This window comes from Glycine soja, chromosome 10 (assembly GCF_004193775.1).
Source record: "Glycine soja cultivar W05 chromosome 10, ASM419377v2, whole genome shotgun sequence".
NCBI classification, from domain to species: Eukaryota; Viridiplantae; Streptophyta; class Magnoliopsida; order Fabales; family Fabaceae; genus Glycine; species Glycine soja.
This window is the reverse complement of record NC_041011.1, coordinates 53,041,367-53,060,917: the sequence shown is the minus strand read 5'-3', so window position 1 is coordinate 53,060,917 and position 19,551 is coordinate 53,041,367. Positions and strand designations below refer to the sequence as shown.

The following is a 19,551-nucleotide window of genomic DNA, read 5'->3' as shown; positions in this document are numbered from 1 at the left end:
GTGTTTTAATAATCAATCAAAGGTAACTATCCTGTGAAATCAAATTCAAAGAATATTAATTAGTATTGTAGTTTTTTTTTAGAAAGGAAGCCAAATTTGAAGGATTTGAATAGGTTTGGTTTGATTGAAGGGATAGAGGATAAGAAGTTGAGAGAATTATGGGAGGTGAGTACAACTAACTGATCCAATATTGGATGGATTCATGGTGTGCTGTAAAGTGAAGCGGATTGAGTCGAGTTTCCTTCAATCATTCTATTCTCTTTCTACGTGACGTGTCCCACCATCTCTCTCTCTCTCTCTATATATATATATGATATCATTTCATTTTTTACAACTTACGTATAATACTACTAGTTTGTGACCCATTTCTGGACAAAGACACATCTTTGAATTTCATTGGATTCAATTCATTTGGGTATCAATCAAGATTGAATTGTTGTTGTCGTCGTCTTTGGGGATGGGATCGTGCCTGTAGATGACGGGGGCACGGGTGTGACGTTGCTGAAGCAGGGACATGACCTTGTTATTGCGAATGTAGATGACTCCAGAGCTGTATTAGCTACCCAAGATCGTAGCAATGGTTCTCTTATTGCTGTCCAGTTGAGCACTGACCACAAGCCACATCTTCCAAGGGAAGCAGAGAGGATAAGGATTTGTAAAGGAAGGGTCTTCGCCATTAAGAACGAACCAGGGATTGCTCGAGTATGGCTCCCCAACATTGATTCCCCTGGCCTTGCCATGTCACGTGCTTTTGGAGATTTTTGTCTCAAGGACTTTGGAGTCATCTCTGCTCCTGATTTCTCATATCACCGCCTCACTCAAAGGGATCAATTTGTTGTCTTAGCCACAGATGGGGTCGGTATTCATTCCTAAATTTCTTTCCTTTATCATCCATCATCATATTACATGATTTCATTTCTCACTCACATCACAGGTATGTGATGTTTTATCAAACGAAGATGCTGTGACCATTGTGGCATCTGCTCCACGCTACTTAGACTCCAACCTCAACAAAACCACCAATAGCCTCCTCCTCCTCACTTCACTAATTTGACAATTACACTCACATCCCCCTCAGGCTTAACAACATTGTATATACTTTCTGTTAACACATATGTCACTTAATGGAGAGATGTAGTCTTGTAAAAAGAAAAGGAATATCCACATTCCTTTAATAACATTGTATATACTTTCTTTCTTCCTTTCTCCTTTTAGCTGGAGGTCATTTTCTTCTCTGTATATCTGGTACATGTGGACTTCTGTAAATTCAAGTCTCTAGATTATATCATGTAGTGTATTATCCAGTGGGTTGCTTGAAACAGGAAAATTGAAAGATTAAGTACTTGTTTGTTATGAACGCTTGTTCTGTTTATTATCAAATTTTATTGTGAATTCAACGTTGATCTTCTTGTGCATAAAGATCAAGTCAATGCTGTAATTGAGTAAGAGTTGACCTTGTTTATAAATGTAACTTTAATGTGCAAAACAATCCAGGTAATAATCATATTACATCATTTGAATTTGAATTTTGAAGGGAAACAAACCAAGACCAAGACCTTGTTATTTGTATTTTACTTTTAACATTCCAAATAGCCAACACCTTCCAAAACCAAACTCATGATATTCTGGCAACACAAGGTACATTTTTATTTTTTTTTTGTATAAAAATTTCTTGTTGGTTACTATTGCAATTGCTAACGCTTAGTAGAGTTGAAACAGAAGCCTGATCATTTTTACATTTAATTCTTTAAAGACTTGGCAGTATTTCATGTTGCTCTGAGCAACTGGAGCAAAATGAGTACAACACAACTGAAATTATAAATTGGGCAAAGGAAAAAATACACCTTGTAATCGCAAATATTTTTATTTGTAATTTCCCTGTCTATAGTGATATTGATTGGGTTATGATCATAATTGGACTTTTAAAAGGTGTGTGAATAAAAAGGAAGATATAAATAACTTTACATTTTGCAAAATAAGATGTGTTACTTTGTGGTTGGAGGTCTAATAAGATATGTCTTCTACCAGTAAAATATGCTATTACGTACCCTACTGCCATGTTGATCAGTCAAGTACAAAACAGTCTTTTATCCAAACCGGGTCAACAATAGTATACCAAAGCATCAATTTAGCAGCTCTGGTGGCTAGGAGGAGTCTTGCATTCTACTTATCGAGGTTACAAAATCATTAATAAAACGTCAGCCCCTTGCTCATTTTCCCATGTGAGTTAATATTCGGCTAATTATGGCCTCCTTCTTCCCAGAAACAGGAAGATTATGTGCTGTAAGATAATATTTTAACTCCACCACAGTCAAGTCCTTTAACTGCAAAACAAGATCAGATGATTCCGTATCAGCAATTTTAAAAGTTGAAAGAGAGGAACAAGGTAGCCAACTGAAAATATTAAGCCACTACACGTCCCACCTAAACTTTCAAGACATCAGATCTCAGATACTCAAATTTGAAGTGTGGCTAACCTCTTGTCTACAGTATGGGAACTTCGAGCCATAATTACAAGTGTGTAACCTTATGTTTCCCTTTTTGCTCTACTGTTATGATTTATACCAAGTGTGCAACAGGAACTTGCGTAGATGCTGGATCATTGATAACAAATTTCTATATGGTGTCTAACTTTTTTTAACATGGGGAGCTAGTTTAGGTATAAATGTATGGCTTATCCAGTGCAGTTTGCCTGTATTTTTCTACAGGCTTATGTTACTTTTTTTAATTTTGGAATCGAAATATCTAATCTAAATAATCAAAAAATTCACTCTTAATCTTGACAGTGATATATGTTGTATATGTAAATCCTAGATGTAAAAATAGGCAGACTTCTCCGGGGAAAAAAGTAGGTAAAAAAATATGCTAAGTATAAATTGTCTACTGATGAAATACAAAAGCTGATGATATAGAAAAAAAAAAACACCTAGGACCAATCACTGCATAACCTTCCATAAAAAAGTAGGTAACTAGCTATGTTCATTGTAAAATTGGCTTGAGACTTAAGCACGCCTACTTATCCCAAATTTGATCAAACTTTCCATAAAAAAGCACTGCATGAAATAACTTTCAATGTTTACCTTTCCAGTATCAGCGAGGTCACATCAGTCATAGTTTTCACACTCTTTTGTTGCAAACTCAGCAATTGCTTTTTGTTTCTTGGAGGCTTCAGTAGGCTTCCCAGTGCCAGGCTTATTTTCCTCTTCATAATTATCCCCATATACAGAGGTTTTGAATTCTTCTAATGCCCTTACCACTGCTGGTCTGCAGGTGATGCATAAGAAGGGTTATCATTTGATACTGAACTCTTGAACAGCAAACATTTTCCAACAGAGATATGAAAGGCCAAACAGGATAAAACAGGCATATTTTCTTTCTTTAAGTTTCATTTTACAACCTGCAAATCAGGCACAACAAAATATTCAATATATTATGAAAACCTTGAGCTTACCTGGCTAAACCTTCCTCGTCAGGTAATGTTTCATCTTTCATTTCTGGAATATCATCCTCTTCCAGTGCCAATGCCTGCAATACTGCATAGTGTCTCTGCAAGGCTGAAAAGTAAAACTTTTTGTTAACAACAAGAATCATAATATCATTTTCTTTTATTTTTTTTGTCAAATGGGAATAATAATAACTTGAAGAACTATAACAAGTCACATATAGCAAGCATATCAGTAGTTAATGATCTTACACTGTTAGGAATTCAGAAATTGAAAAGAAGGAAAAGAACAATTTTATTAACTAAAATAGGGGATAATCTCTCCTCCAAAGGGTTTCCCCTTTTATGACAAAGCCACTTCTTTATCCCCACAAGGTTTACTAATCGGAATGCCTCCCCTCTACCATAGTATCCACCTATTTGGGCCTGGCCCATAACATACCTCTAATTAATATTTTTTTCCTAAAGATAAGATAAATAAAAGGATAACTAATCCCTATTTTTCTATAAAAAGATAGCTAACTTATTTCTATTTTTCCTAGGATAAAAGATAATTAAGTTATTCCTATTTTATAGTAAGTCTCCTAACATACATTATCAAGGAATTGTATCAAAATAAGTAAACAGAGTGTGAATCAGTAAAATGTTATTACAAAGTTAATATATTTCTATAATCTATTGATTTCAACAGAACACAAAATAAGAGGTCCAATTCCTGGGTAAAGCTAATGGAATTGAATGTATAAATTCAATTCTATAGACCATGCTTTCAACAACAAAAAAATGTAGTAATTATCAGTGTTGCAGAGATCATAGAATCTCCAAGCAAAATGAATATTCTAAAGTATATTCAGAGAAATCTCGAGTAAAACTGCTACTTAAATTGTAGTGAAAAGTTTTTTAACCCACTATCTTTGTTCATTGTCAACCAGTCTGCATATAGAAATCATCAACATGCTTAATCCAATATCTTAAAGAAGTTCCAAGTAAACAGTCTATAAGGAGGTTTGTGTAATGATGACACAATGCAGCAGACGTGAGGCCTATTAAAAGATATAGCAGACACAAGAATAATTTACTATAAAACAAATGAAGCTTACTAGAAGTATAAACAGAACCACAGAACATCTAGGAGAGGGTGTAGTAAGAAAGATCAAGTGGAAGAGAGTCAAGAAGAGGTACCTGGGTTGGTAAATTGGCATACTGAAAAATCTTTCAAGTCAATAAGCTTAATTAGATCAGCAGCCTTTTTTATTTGATCATCACTTGCTATATTCACCATCCCACTTGTATCTGAATAACGCTGTAAAAATCATGCACACCTCAACAATAATTTCATATTTAAAATTTGGTTTTCACTGTTTTGACATATAAGGTTTAAACACAAGTCCAAATATAGCAGTTCTCTACCTCTTCAACAAGTCTGATGTCATCAGAATATGGAAGATAAATTATGTGCATTCCAGGCGGCTCAATCTGACCACCTGATTGGATAACTTCTTCCTAACAATCATACACAAGATAAGAATCTGATAAAAACATAGATTAAATGAATAATGGAGATCATGATAAGATTGTATTGTTGAGATTGCAATGAGATTATTGAGATTTTTTAAATATAGATTGAAATTTGTGATAGAACATTTGAAAGATTTCATTGTAATCAATTACCAGATACTCTCAACGTTGGGAATTCAAATTTTAAATGAAGAGTCACAACTATTCAAGAAAAATAACTGGGTAATCGATTACACTAATGCTGTAATCGATTACCAGAGAGGATTTTCAAGGAATATCGTCAACCGTCACATTTTATCATTTGAATTTTGAATGACCATCAAAGGCCTATATATATGTATGACTTGGGACGAAATTGGGAGAGAGTTTTGCTTATTCAAAATATCTTATCCTCTCAAAAGGAAATAAGAGAGATTCCAAGAGAACTTTATTGCCAAATACTCTCTCAAAAGAAACTCTTGGACAAACACTTGCAAATTCATTAAGAGTTTTTCCATGGACTTCAATTGTAATATTCTTCTTTTAAAGAGAGAATTCTTCTTTCTTTCTTCTCTTTCAAAGAGAGTGGAACATCTCAAGTGGGATGCTTGAGTACTGGACGTAAACACGAAATTTGCCGAACCAGTATAAAACTATGTTTGCATTCTCGTTGCTTCTTCTGCATTCTGAGCCTATCTCTTTTAGAAGGTGGTTAAAAATTTATTAGTAGAAAATTAATTCACTCCTTCCTAAGTTATTGAGGCCACAAAGTCCAACACATACAAGTATCACATGATAATAGGGACCACAAATAATGATTAAGGATTCAAATCAAAGAAAAGTTTACAAAATCAAAATCAATTTATTTAATAAATAACATTTTTAAAAGTTATTTTTCAATAAAAGTGTTTTTAAGAGTTTACTGTTTTTATAGCATATTCGCCACAGGACAATTTATATTGCTTTTTGTTTTAACAGGAGTTCATGAATTTCAAATTAAGACACTGCAAAAAAGTTAATGATACTTCTCATTTCGACTGTTCATATGGTGTTTGACTGTTAAGTAATTGATGTTTTTGTCAAGTAATCTTATAAATGACAATTCTGTCGTTAATCAAACAATCCGCATAGATACAAAATTAATCAGGCAACAATAAATTCACATGATTCGTTAATACTATCAGAATATATTTGGAGAAAGTAGAGTGGGTTTCACCAAGCACCAATTTTTGGTAGAGTTCGAATAGTAAGTTTGGAAGTTTAAACCTTGTACACAAAATATTTATAAATATTGATAAAGAATGGATATAACTGTTTTACAACATGCAGCGAGCCACACTAGAAAAGCTTTGCACAACCCAAAACTGATCCCTTCAATACGCAATTGATTATACTCTCGACCAAAACTAACTTAAAAACACAGAATTATCAAACTATTCCTCACCAAAAATTACCAATGCAGCCATTGGCGGCCCTGTCTATGTGACAGAACTCGTATACATCAAACCATTGCTAAGAACAGACAACGGTGGTTCCCATATATTGGAAACAGCAAAACCGTCAACTCAAATCAAAACATAGAAACTTGAGAGGGTGGGCAATGGCCACACTCATTCAAAGGATAGCCCGAAGCACCAAACTCCTGAATCCACATCCTCTGAAGTCAACAGGAACTTCAGGACACTAAACTCACCATTTCAATTTCAAAACTGCAAACTCTTCAAAGCTCACAAAAGACCAATTAGGACCACTGAGCCAACAAAATGCCTCCGTAAAAGCAAGAACCAAGAATGTACATGCAAAAGCTTAAGAATCTATGGTAGCTGATGACTTCTCTAATTTTTCCTTTTCAGTCTCTCCTCTTCTCAGCTCAGCATGCTGGGCAACACCATTTGCAAGAGCTTGATAAGAGAACTCAAGTGTCTGAGTGAGGTTCTGAAACCCCAATGGATCCGATGATTGCATCACTACAGACAAAATTATTTTGAAAGTCAGGTATGCCAATCAACAATAAAGGGGCATTAATGAAACTTACATGTTTTATAGTTTAAGGGACAATATCAGCATACCTTTCATTGTATCCACGAAGAAAACAAAAGGATCCACCTCGTCAATTGGGGAGTGCAACTCTTCATCATCACTAAAGTCATCATCTGAGTCGTCATCATCCTCATCATTGGGCCTGAATGTCTTTGTCTTTGGGGTGACAATGTAAAAGGACAATAAGAATAAAAAAAATCAAAAAGAGAGAAAAAAAAATAATAAACTAATGTTTATTGTGAAAAACTAGTTATTGAATGCCTTCTACCAGCTGAATAACACTATGCAAAAAGTGGCGGCTAGGGGATCAAACCCAATCACCCACCACCTATGAATTACCAGCAGCTGTAGAATATAGCTGACAGTGGTTAAAGTAATGCACGTTACATTATTTCATATTTATATTGAATTACTGAAATATCTGTTTTAAAACCAATCAATAATATATACCAACAAAACCAAATTTATAAAATTAATATACAAATTACAAAATATGACTAAAGACTAATATATTTTACATTTCACGTTATAAACAGTCATGAAATACTTTACTTTTGAATCTTGATGCCCTGATCTGTTCTCTACACGAGTAACATCTAAAATTAAATTTTACCCATATAGCAGTAAACTGCTCCCATTTTGGTTGCATAACTAGCTTGCTTTGCAAAAAGAAAAACAATAAATATTTTCTAACATTAATCAAGTTTTCAGAATCAAATTGTGAACTACTAGAATTTCCTACGTTAGAATTATACATATGATAACCCAACAAATTCCATTATTCCAAGAAAATTGATGAATTTGATATCCTATGTCGGATTAATATAGGCATACAAATGGTATCAGGTATGTAGGTTTTCATATCCACAAACCTGTTCAGCCAACTTTGTAAATTTACTACTGTCAGCTTCATCCCCATCCTCAGCATCAATTCCCATTTCCTTGTCAGAACCATTGTCATCCTCATCTTCATCATCAGTTTGAAAGTCATCCATATCATCATCATCATCATCTTCAGCTTCCTCCTCTTTTGCAGCTTCTGCAAAGAGTGCAATTGGTTAGAATTAGACGATCATAAATCTGATTAAAGTAAAAAAAAAATTCTACTCCTGATTAATATGCAATAGCAAGTCTGCAATATCAGTTACAGAGAGAAGTGACAAAGACCTGCAACTTGATCCTTGTATGCAACCAGAAGATCAAGAGTGGCACGGAACACCTGGCCTAAAGCGTCTCCTGGCAATTGACCAGCTGGAAGTGCAAGTAATGATGTTAAACCAAGGCAACAAACTTTCTTGTCATGTTCCCTGCATAAATATTATCATAAGTTTGTAGTTAGACCTAGAAATTGTCACAACTAATAGAAGCAAAGTGAAGAAAGGGGGATGGTGAAGAGGCAGGAAAATACAGACCTCTTAAAATTAGCACGCACACCATTCTTTTTTACTCCTTGCAACATATTAAACCAAAGAGTGAAGATTTCTGATGTAACACCTAACTTTTGCAATATGCTGAGGGTCAGTGGTGCATTGTAGTAAAGAGCATCTGCAATCTGCAAAAATTATTTTTGCTTAGAAGGAAGGTTGATTATGATGTCAACTTTAAGAAGTTTGGAAAACTTACAAAATAGATAGACCGAAGTCATTCTTATAGCAATTGATCAAAAAATAATCAATCATATTAGATTTTTTTTTTGTAAATTTTAAGTTATTAAATCACGCAAATAAGTGCAATCCAACTGAATGTGGAGAACAAAGCAGGCTTCGAAAATTACTGCACAATTATACATATTCCATTTTTTATAAACCAAGCACTTCACGTAAGTTAAAGATTGGAAGTTCATATATATCTTGCAAAACCAGTGTAATTCTGCATACTTCCAATTAAGCTGCAGAACACAGGTTTTGAAGAGAACAGGAGTATAAATGGATCCAATGACCCAAAGTTAATAACTGTGCGTTGAAGCGCTGTCATATCACACAGCTGGAGGCCAGTACAGGGAAGTTGTTGCATAGCACCCATCATGCATGCTTTCACAACATCCCAAATAACACCATTTTGAAGCTTGTCACAAACACAATTGGCAAAGTAGCTTAAAAAACCTTTGCCCTGGCTTGGGGCTAATCGCAAAAACCATCCAAACAAGCAGAATCACAAACTACCCTCACAGATCTCTTCCATTCGACCCAAGCATCAGACAAAGAGCTCTCAGATGTGTTTTTATTTTTCAACCAAACCACAGGTGGAGATTCCAGCCAACTGACAGCACCCCATCTTGTGCATGTTCTGCTCACATTCTGCAGTCTCTATTCCATTCATGTCAGAAACATGTCTCTGTTTTTCTGTATCCATATGCCTCTGTTTTCTATTCTTTCGGTGTCATGTTCAGATAGGCAGCCTTAAGTTGCTATTCCAGTCTTTCTTGCTATACTATTTTCCTTTTATGTTATTGGACTTTTGTTGTTATTCATCATTTCTGTGTGTTAGGAAGTCTCATATCGTCTGTCTCAGTTCTTGGGGTGCAGCTTATATATTTGTTGGGCAACTTCACTAAGTGTTAATTGGTTTTAAGTTGAAATCTAACATGGTTTCAGAGCCTATAGCCCATCTTAGTTCTTGCCTATTCTAATAGGCTTGCCTGTATTGGCAGGCATCTGTGGAAGGGGGTGTTAGGAAGTTTCACATCGCCTGCCTCAGTTCTTGGAGTGCAGCTTATGTATCTATGTTGGGCAACTTCACTTAGTGCCAGGGATGTTGGGAAGTTCCACATTGTCTGCCTCAGTTCTTGGGATGCAACTTATATATCTGTTGGACAACTTCACTTAGTGTTAATTGGTTTTAAGTTGAAATCTAACAATTTCATATCTTTAGCTTAAAATTATGAATTTTGATTATTAATTCAGAATTTCATTAATTTTGAATAATTTTTATTTTTGGAGCATTTATTCATGATAGTGGTCATCCTGCAATCCAGTATCCCACTATAGCACTATTGGCATGGCTGCTCCATGCCACTACTCTAGATTAATGACTAAACAGAAAATCCAGTTGTTGAACAATGTCAAAATATTATAATTATGGAAGCAAGTCTAGCAACAGCCAATTATCTCAATCATGCATGATGCATGTCGATATGGATCCTAATAACCCCTTACCACTTGCATGAGAAGACATTTCAAATGTGATTTTTCAGTTCGATGCAAACGTTCAACTGTAATTCTGAGATAAGGCTCAACCCATTGATCAACCTGCCCTTTGCAGTTCAGAAAGACAACTTCAATTAGCTTCGGAGCTGGCTCAATATCATTGTCCTCCATATTTTTGTCTCCCATAACCTTCAATGTGAAATACAAATACAAATTAGATACACGAAGGAATTTTTTTTTAAAAAAAAGTATTCTATCCTAAGACCTAACAGGTGGTGGCTGAACTAATTCTAATAATGCAAAGGTAACTAACTCACGGATGAAATCATATTCCATAGACTCTGTTGATAGTCAGGTTCTTTGCAAATAAGGAAATGGGCAGTTCCCCTCGAAATATAATTGTCCAAAGGAACCAGAATATCTGCAGAAGAAACTAGCCAAATAAATACAAAGAAAATGCAGAATTATATGCAAATTATATAATTCAAATGTTGGGGTACCATATGTGGACAAAACAACCAAGCTATAAAGTGAAACTAAAGATGTTCCCCACTTCTGAATAGCATGGATATAAGTTCCACGCATATAGAACCCATTTTATTAAACAGTCAAACAAGCACTGTACAAAGGAAAAAGCCAAGATGTTCTATTAGGTGCATAGCCGAGTTTATCATCAACTTCACTGGGAAACACCAACACATCTCTAGCTTCATATTAACATGTTAAAAAGGTCAACTAAGAGATGATCCAAACTATGTGCTTGACTATAGTAGAGCAAACAGAAATTGAGATTAATTGTAGCCAAAAGGTAGTTGAGAACCATACTTGAGAAGAAATCAATTGCCCAATCTGCCAGTGCTTCCATCATTAGTGGCCAAAGACTCCACATATCCAATGATATTGTTGGAGAGAAAAATGTCATATATGATACAATCTCCAAAACTTCTTCAAAAACCTCTGCACACATTTACAGGAGATAATGGAAATGAATGCATGCAACGCAAGTGAAATTAAAATTTCAGAATCATAGCCTTCCTAACAAAATCTAACGGCAACCCAGAATGCACACCCCATTTGAAAATTCAAGTGGAAGGTGAGAATTAAACCAGCTTAAGTTGTTCACAAAATCACGTTATTTTAACACAAACTGAAGCATACTATTCCATATTAAAGCTAAGATAATAACAGCTGTCCAAAAAACTAAACATGGAAATGCTTATTATCACTTGATATTCTTCAAATCTAGTGGACAACATCAAAAATACTTTCATCGGATTTTTATTATTATTATTATCAGTAAAACCTCACGCATAAAATCATCCAAGTGGTTAAATGAGTGGCACTATGATCCAAACTGTAAAGTAGATTCACCTTTGCTTTGATAAATGTGTCTACAAAGACACGCACCAGATAACATTGACAACAGGAGATAAAAACAAAAGAAATCCTCAAAGTAATGTAGATAAACATGGCTCATTGGGAAAAATACCTTGACCATCAGTTGTTAACATTCTACGCATTATGGGTAGCAAGGCTGGCTCAATTTGAACAAAGAGTTGAGGAAGACTGCTCACTGATTCAAGTATAGTGCTAATAGCACGCAAACAACCAACAGCAGCAAGAGCACCTGGATCATCGGCTTCATCATCAGCTTCAGTAGTGTTCATGCACCTCCAAAATGTAGCTGCCTGTTGTGAGAAAGAAAACTGAAATGTTATTATACAGAAAATATTGGTTCTCTAAAGCAAGCACAACTTTCTTGGCAGATACAAATATTTTAAAAAAATATATATTACCAAATTTTGGCACAGCCCAAGTGCATAAGGTGCCATTTCTTCCCCAAACTTGTCCACGATAGTCTCCAAGGTAAATACAAGGTCCTCGTTCTCAATTTCGTTCATAAGTTTGAAAAACTCTGGAAATATTTTTTGTCAGTTACACCCACTCACAGCCAAGTAACAAATGTAAAGTACAGACAATTTTTTTCAAATTCACATACCATCAAGGAGTTGAGGGAGAATGGGTCGAATTTCATTCAAATCTGCATCAACACAATTGAAAAATGAGCATAACCAGCATTAAACTTTAGAAAGATTTATTTAAATCAGAAATCAAAATAGAACAAAGAAAAGGTTATTATCCACCTTTGCAAGCCTCAACAAAAGAACGCAAAGCAAAAACAGAATCAATGCGAACAGGAAGTTCAGGATCTCGCATTCCACATACAACACACTGCAATGCCTTTCGGAAATTGTTCTGATCTGAGAAGTTAATGTGCGCATATTGTCCTGCAACCCATGCTGCCTATTTTTCACAGGAAAGTCAATGGATAGCCAAAATTATCAAAAATAGAAATTAAAAATTTCATAATCAATGCCTGGCTTAAATTTTAATTAATTTACACCAAGACAAACAAATATTAGATTGAGACATCAATGTTTTGTTTGGTTATAGAGAAAGCTATTTAGAATGGATTGCATCATTCCCTAGATTCACTGCATATTAAAATGATGGGGAAACAGAGAAGAGGATTAGTTCTATTTCAGTGGAGGCTCAAAACCCAAACCTGTAGGAGGATTGTGAGGAAGGTAACAAGAGGACATTTTTTAGTATACATTTACTTCTTTTTTTTATCAGCAAAGATAAAATATTATATATTAGACAGTACCAGGGGTACTGAAGGAGTACAATTGATGTCCAACATTAGCAGAATTATGGTTTCCTAATACAGGCTTTAATACTAGAATTAGAAAACCATAAATCTGACCATATTGTTGTCTATACAACAACAACAACAACAACAACGCCTTATCCCACTAGGTGGGGTCGGCTACATGGATCAACTTCCGTCATAATGTTTTATCAAGTACCATACTTCTATCCAAATCATTAAGTTCGAGATCCTTCTTGATAACCTCTCTAATAGTCTTTTTGGGTCTTCCTCTGCCTCGAATTGTTTGCCTTCTCTCCATCTGGTCTACTCTCCTCACTACAGAGTCTACCGGTCTTCTCTCTACATGCCCAAACCACCTAAGTCTATTTTCCACCATCTTCTCTACAATAGGCACTACTCCAACCCTCTCTCTAATAGCTCCGTTTCTAATTTTATCCTGTCGAGTCTTACCACACATCCACCGCAACATCCTCATCTCCGCTACACCTACTTTAGTCTCATGTTGGCTCTTGACCGCCCAACATTCTGTTCCGTACAAAATCGCCGGTCTTACCGCAGTCCGATAAAACTTTCCCTTTAGCTTGACCGGTACCTTTGCATCACATAACACCCCCGATGCTTTTCTCCATTTCATCCATCCTGCTTGAATGCGATGATTCACATCCCCTTCAATGTGACCATATTGTTGTCTATAATCCACCCAAAATCCTATGTATGTATCCCTCCCCCGATTACAAAATCCCTCTCTCAAATTACTGGACCAGTGATTAAAAGATATTTCAAAACCCTTTTCCATGTTTTAAACCACGACCAACAAAGGAAAGTGGCATCCTCCATCATTTACTGCCATTGAAGCTATCATTTGAGAAAACCATCTCATTTCTATGCTGCCATATACTCCAGGTTAAAGCTATCCACCAGATCTGCCATCTCTGAGACCTGACTCCAGAAGGCCTCCCAAAACCATGTTGGAGGAAATGATGTCTCGGAGTTTGTGGAAAAACACCCAAAATGTTTAACCAAGACATTGACTCCCACTAAACCGGAAGAATTTTGCTGCAGTTGAAAAATAAATGAGCTGCATCCTCTTCATTGTTTCTGCAGAATGGGCAGAAAGAGTCATTGATTTCGATATTCCTCCTACGCAAATTTCATTTTGTTGGCAGCCTGTCCCTAATTAATCTCCAAGCAAAATAGGATGCTTTACTTGGAATCTTTAGATTCCACAGCTCATTAAAAACTCCTTCTTGATTCTCGCCTATGGAATCTCCCAAAAGCAGCCTGTACACACTCCCCACTGAATAATTACCACTTGAATCTCCCTTCCACACCCACTTGTCCTGTCGGTCAGGATGAATTGAGATGCCTTCTGTGTCTCCCAATAACCTATCAACCACATCAATCTCAGCATCAAAAAGTGATCGCCTCCATTGAAAGCTCCACTCCCAGCCAGTGTCTGAGAATCTCCCCATTTGTTGTATGAAATGTTCTTGCTGACAGGAAATGAGATATAACCTACGGTATTTTAGCATTAGTGGTACACCATCATCTTTCCACCGATCCTCCATAAATCTCACTCTAGCTCCACAACCCACCTTCCAAGATATCCCATTTTGAAACTAGTTGCCCTCCTACAAAGGCTGAAACATGTAGCTGAGGTCCTGCCACCAGAATGATTAATTGCTGCCTCTCCTATCCTCATCCAAATTCCTCCAACCGCCATACTTTGAATCCAACACCCGAGCCCACAGTTCCCTTTAGTGATGGAATAGATTCCATCTCCATTTTCCGAGAAGAGCAAGATTGAACTTCTTGATGTCCCTGATTCCTAGGCACCCTTTCTCCTTTGGTAGGCACACTGTATCCCACTTGACCCACGCAATCTTCTTCTGCTTTGTCCCTCCTCCCCACAAAAACCTATGTTGTAAGCTCACCAACTTATCCATAACTCTGTTAGGAATCCCCAAAAAATATTGTATCATCAGCATATTGTAAAATGCTAATGATACAATATTTCTTCCAACTAAGAAACCTTCAAATAGCTTCTTCTCCAATGCTTATCTCAGCAGCCCGTTTAGGCCTTCAGCGACTATATTAAATAAGAGTGGGGCTAGTGGGTCCCCTTGTCTAAGTCCTTTGTGGGGTGAACTCAGCTGAGAGACTTCCATTTACCAATACTGAGATAGAAGCAGATTTGAGACACCCCTCAATCCATTTGGAGCAAAATCCCATCTTCCTCAACATGTATAGCAGAAATTCCCAATAAACTGAATCATATGTCTTTTCATAATCAACTTTAAACACCAAACACAACTTATGACACCTATTTGCTTCCTCAACTACTTCATTTGCAATAAGCATACTATGCAACAAGTGTCTACCCCCTATGAAAACAGTTTGTCTTTCGTCTATAATTACTGACATCACCTTCTTCAACCTTCTTGCTAATACCTTGGCCACAATTTTATAAATGCAACCTATTAGCGAAATAGGTCTATACTCATTGAGGTTTTGTAGGTCATGAACCTTAGGGATCAGTGCAATAAATGAGGCATTGCTTCCCTTCGGAAAAACTCCATTGATGAAAAATTCTTAAATGAACCGGACTACATCAGGTTTGGTGACTTGCCAAAACTCCTTGCTGAATTTAAAATTTAAGTCCATCTAGTCCAGGACTCTTCTCACTCCCACAATCCCATACCGCAGCCTTTATTTCTTCCTCATCAAAACGCTCCGTCAATAGATCATTGTGGTGTTGTCCAATGCTTTGAAATTTGATCCCATCTAACTTAGGTCTCTCCCACTCATTTTCCTCAAACCTCTTCGTAAAGAATAGATGAGTTTCCTCTTTCACCCTTCCAGGTTCATCAATCCAACATTCCAACACCCATCAGCCATCACTCCTTTCATGGTATTATTCATGCAGTTAAAATTTACTAACAAGTGGAAGAAAAGAGAGTTACAATCCCCTTCTTTGATCCATCTTGACCTCGCCTTCTGCCTCAACAATGATTCATGAGAAACGGGGGAGTATGCATTTACTTTGTAGCCAGTAAATGTCATATTAACATTATCTTCATCATAAACACTACTTTCATTTCATAATTCATAAAATTAAATGAAAAGATTATCATTTCCCATTCCCTTTATTTTTTTATTTTACATTCTTGGTTTAAAAGTCCACTCTCTTCCATTTCTTTCTGCCAAGTTAATTTTTGCAGATCTTTTACATCCAAAAACACTATTAAGCATGGACAATTGGTCATTTTAAAACAGGGCTGCTTTTAGTATGGGTATTCTGCATTGTGCAATGAAAGATTTTCCTTTCCAAAAACATTCTTTTTTATACCCAAAAGAAAGATAAAAAGCAAAAAGAGTGAATGTGGCCTGCATGAGAAAAGATGCAAACAACAAAATATATAGGAGATGGTACCTTGGCCCTAAGGTGGCCAACAGGACTGCTGAACTCGGGAAAGACATGTTGCACTAACATATGCTCAAGTTCAGATTTATAAGGCTCAGTTTGCTTCAATTTGTCACAAAGTGCCCCAATAGCAAGAAGTGCACCATCTTTCTGTCTATAGGGTTTGTATTCTGCAGGTGCTTCGTCATACCTAGCAAAGTGAAAACCTAATTATGACACTGAATCCATAAATCATTTGATTTGAAAGAAAGTATTTACCTTTTGAAAATTTCAACTGTGAATTGAATAAAGTTGTGAAGATTATCTTTCCCACGTTTTCGAATCAATTCACTCACAAAGTCCAAGGAAGCAGTTTTGGGACTATACAAGTCTTCAATAATGTCTGTAATAAAGAATTAAAAGCTATAAGCATGTGCCAATAAAATTCCTCGAAATTTCATGTCCATGTATACACATCAATAAGACTTACCATAGCCTTTTCTTACATATTCATGTGGATCTTCATCCCAAAGCTTTTGATCATTATCATTAAAGCACATAAGAGGGAAAACTATTTCAAAAAGAAGAACATCAAGACGAGGTTGCAGCGCAGTATACATGCTATTCTTTGAAATACTGCATGTGTTATAAAAATTCAGAGGAAAAAAAATTATTTCCAGAATCATTAATATTCTGAAGACTCACTCAGCATTAGCAAAATAAAAGGCATTCAACAAAGATACTAATATTCTCAGGATGTGAAAAGTGAAGACCTCAAAAAGGAGGGATAAGAGTATCAAAGGACAAAAACCACCACCATTTACCCTTCCTTCCTGAAAATATGTCAAGACTGATGGGTATGGGTACATAGACGGAGGGAGTATAAATTAATGAGATAAACTCATTCTATCTCATGTGAGGATGGGAAAAAGATGACCAACATAAATTAATTAATTAGGTAAAAAATAATTAAGTGAAAAGAGAGAGATTATGGGTTCCAATAATCTCATGTAGCAATTCGTAGACTAAACCTGTGAGCTAAGTGCTTAAAAATGCCTTACCTGAATATGCATATCCGCTGTTCATAAATAAGAAAAGAATAGACATGTAGATAAAAAAAAATAAATAAATAAAATGATGAATAATCACCTGTTGCTTAGATATTGAAGAACGAGGTTGATAACTCTGTCAGGCAAATAGCCACCAACTCGAATGACATTCAACAGATTTAAGTAGCAGTCCAAGATCTTCCCTGCATAATGTTTCTGAAACATTTGAGCAAAGGCTTTGTTTTCCAGGTTATGCAGCTTCAAGTCACCAAAACTGTAACAAGGTAGTAGAAATAGAGAATGAATGAACAGGAGGAAAGGTCATAGCAGTTAATTAACCAAATGAATGACATTTTAAAATTCAAACATACCGAGTATAGAGCCTATTTAGAATGTGAACTGTCCATTTTTTAACCTTCCACCAACCCCACGATTTGCGAAGCTCGGGATCGGCAGGCTGGCCTTCTAAGGGAACAGGCCTCTCCAACACATTTAAAAACAGCACCATCCAAGCATTGAATACATTTTGATCAAACAGAACCTTTGGAACCTCCAACTGAATACAACAGATAGAATTGCGTTTGAGCATAAAAACAGGTAAGGAAACTGAAAATGAATAAAAAAAAAAGTATAGTCAGAAAAAACGCACGTAGATGGAGGACCAGAATATTTTAGAGATAAGCTTGATCAAGTCAGCGAGTTCGATTGAGGGATTGGGAATTTGGAGGAAGGAGTTAAATATATTGAGGAGAAGAGGAAAAGTGTCCTCCACGACGCGATAAATGGGAGTCCTCTCGTCGTCGGACTTGAACTCGTATTTTCTAGAAAGAATACGAAGCACAAACAAGGAGGAGTGGACATGATGGTGGTCCTGCAAATTAAGGATGATCCAATCGAGGAGATGAGGGAAGTGGAGGGGATAATCGGAATGGATGATTGTTTTGAGGCACTCGCCGAGCTGAGACCTGAGGAGGGGAGGGAGCTGAGGCAGAAAGAGGAGGATGTGATTCCGAAGGAGCTCTTTATGGTCGAGGGAGATTTTGGTCCAATTCTTGGCGATCAGGTTCTTGAAATGGATGGCGGCAACCTGTCGAATGGGCATATTGCAGTTGCTGCTGTCGACGATGATTTGGAAGAGGCTAACGGGATGCTGTGGGGCCTGTTGCATCTCATCCAACCTCTGCTCCGCGCCCTTCCGTTCATCGGGCTGGGGACTCAGAGCAGCCTCTAGTATCATAGCAAGATCCATCTTCTGCCTCACTGGGGTTTAGCAACACCGAATCAATTTATGTCTTAGGGTTTACGCCTTTTTTATCCCTTCATAACATCACACCTATAAGCTAATATTTACTCTTTTTAGAGTAACACGTTGTTACTTAATTCTAGTAAAATTAATTTTGTCCCCTTAAAAACTGTCCTTCACTAGGATTTTATATTAAAAATAAAATAGTCATTATTGAAAACAAAATTCTAATTAATTAAAGAGTAATTTTGAAATGATATCCTTAAATAAAGTAAAAATTAATGTCATTGATACTCTCAAATAGGTAGTACTTTCCTTCTAATATTCTTTATTATTGATCAAAAGTTATTGAAAATTATTAATTTTTGGTGTATCTTACTTTTAAATAAAGAGAAAGTATCATTAAATCAAAAATAAGACCTACTAAATTTTATTTTAATAAATTTAAATCAATAATAAAAAAATGTATTAAAAAGAGTGTGATTGACATTTTTTTATAAGATAAAAATAATTAAAACTCACTTATATTTTAATCCACAAAAGTGTTTCTTTGCTTAAGCCTTAAAGAAGTATTACAATTTAATACTCTATCCATTCTCAAACATTAAAAAAACATGATAGTTTAACTAACAAAGTTAGTTAATCACATTAATTTTAGTTAAAAAATAATTTTTTATTTTACTTATCCTTTATTTGAATTTGATATCACGGATAAAAAACAAACATTAAAATTAATAGGTCAATTAAATGAAGGGTTTTTTTAGAGATAATAATATTAAATGAAGTAAAGTTAGTTAAAAAAAATTACATTTGAAACCAAAAAAAATGTTTATTTTTTCTTATATTTAAAACCAAATGAAGTATACTATGGGGAATAAGTTAAATCTTCTTCTCTCACATTCAATTCCTAAAAATGCATTTAATATATGACAAATACTAACTAGTGTGTTTGGGATATTAGTTAAAAAGTTAAAAGAAAAAATAATTTTACTATAATGTGCAAATTTACATTGTTCATAATTTTTTTATGCTCTATTATGATCTTCATAATAAATAT

At 35.6% G+C, this 19,551-nt stretch overlaps 2 protein-coding genes and 1 long non-coding RNA gene across 4 annotated transcripts; 1 reads left to right on the top strand and 2 right to left on the bottom strand.

The window, feature by feature from the left end:
• Window positions 1-157: 157 nt before the first annotated feature.
• Window positions 158-1,403, top strand: LOC114370069. Its single transcript, XR_003657758.1, has 2 exons — window positions 158-855; window positions 935-1,403. It is a non-coding gene; the product is annotated as an uncharacterized LOC114370069 (long non-coding RNA).
• Window positions 1,404-1,948: 545 nt separating this feature from the next.
• Window positions 1,949-4,739, bottom strand: LOC114370068 (ATP-dependent DNA helicase 2 subunit KU70-like). Of its 2 annotated transcripts, none has more exons than XR_003657757.1 (4): window positions 3,695-3,891; window positions 3,452-3,554; window positions 3,081-3,264; window positions 1,949-2,324 (listed from the first exon to the last, which is right to left on the bottom strand). XR_003657757.1 is itself a non-coding variant. In XM_028327354.1 (4 exons), the coding sequence occupies exons 1-3, from the start codon at window positions 4,722-4,724 to the stop codon at window positions 3,105-3,107; spliced, it is 363 nt and encodes a 120-aa protein (XP_028183155.1). In that variant the 5' UTR covers window positions 4,725-4,739; the 3' UTR covers window positions 1,949-2,324; window positions 3,081-3,104. The 2 variants fall into 2 exon arrangements, 1 of the variants encoding a protein (XP_028183155.1); XM_028327354.1 differs by lacking the exon at window positions 3,695-3,891 and adding an exon at window positions 4,625-4,739.
• A 1,451-nt stretch (window positions 4,740-6,190) lies between these two features.
• LOC114370512 (importin beta-like SAD2) lies at window positions 6,191-18,553 on the bottom strand. Its single transcript, XM_028327873.1, has 18 exons — window positions 17,901-18,553; window positions 17,623-17,807; window positions 17,352-17,525; window positions 16,693-16,838; window positions 16,482-16,605; window positions 16,233-16,413; window positions 12,270-12,429; window positions 12,125-12,166; window positions 11,922-12,040; window positions 11,615-11,813; window positions 10,951-11,082; window positions 10,443-10,546; window positions 10,135-10,314; window positions 8,392-8,531; window positions 8,147-8,286; window positions 7,852-8,018; window positions 7,009-7,135; window positions 6,191-6,906 (listed from the first exon to the last, which is right to left on the bottom strand). The coding sequence occupies exons 1-18, from the start codon at window positions 18,498-18,500 to the stop codon at window positions 6,746-6,748; spliced, it is 3,081 nt and encodes a 1,026-aa protein (XP_028183674.1). The 5' UTR covers window positions 18,501-18,553; the 3' UTR covers window positions 6,191-6,745.
• Between the last annotated feature and the right edge of the window lie 998 nt (window positions 18,554-19,551).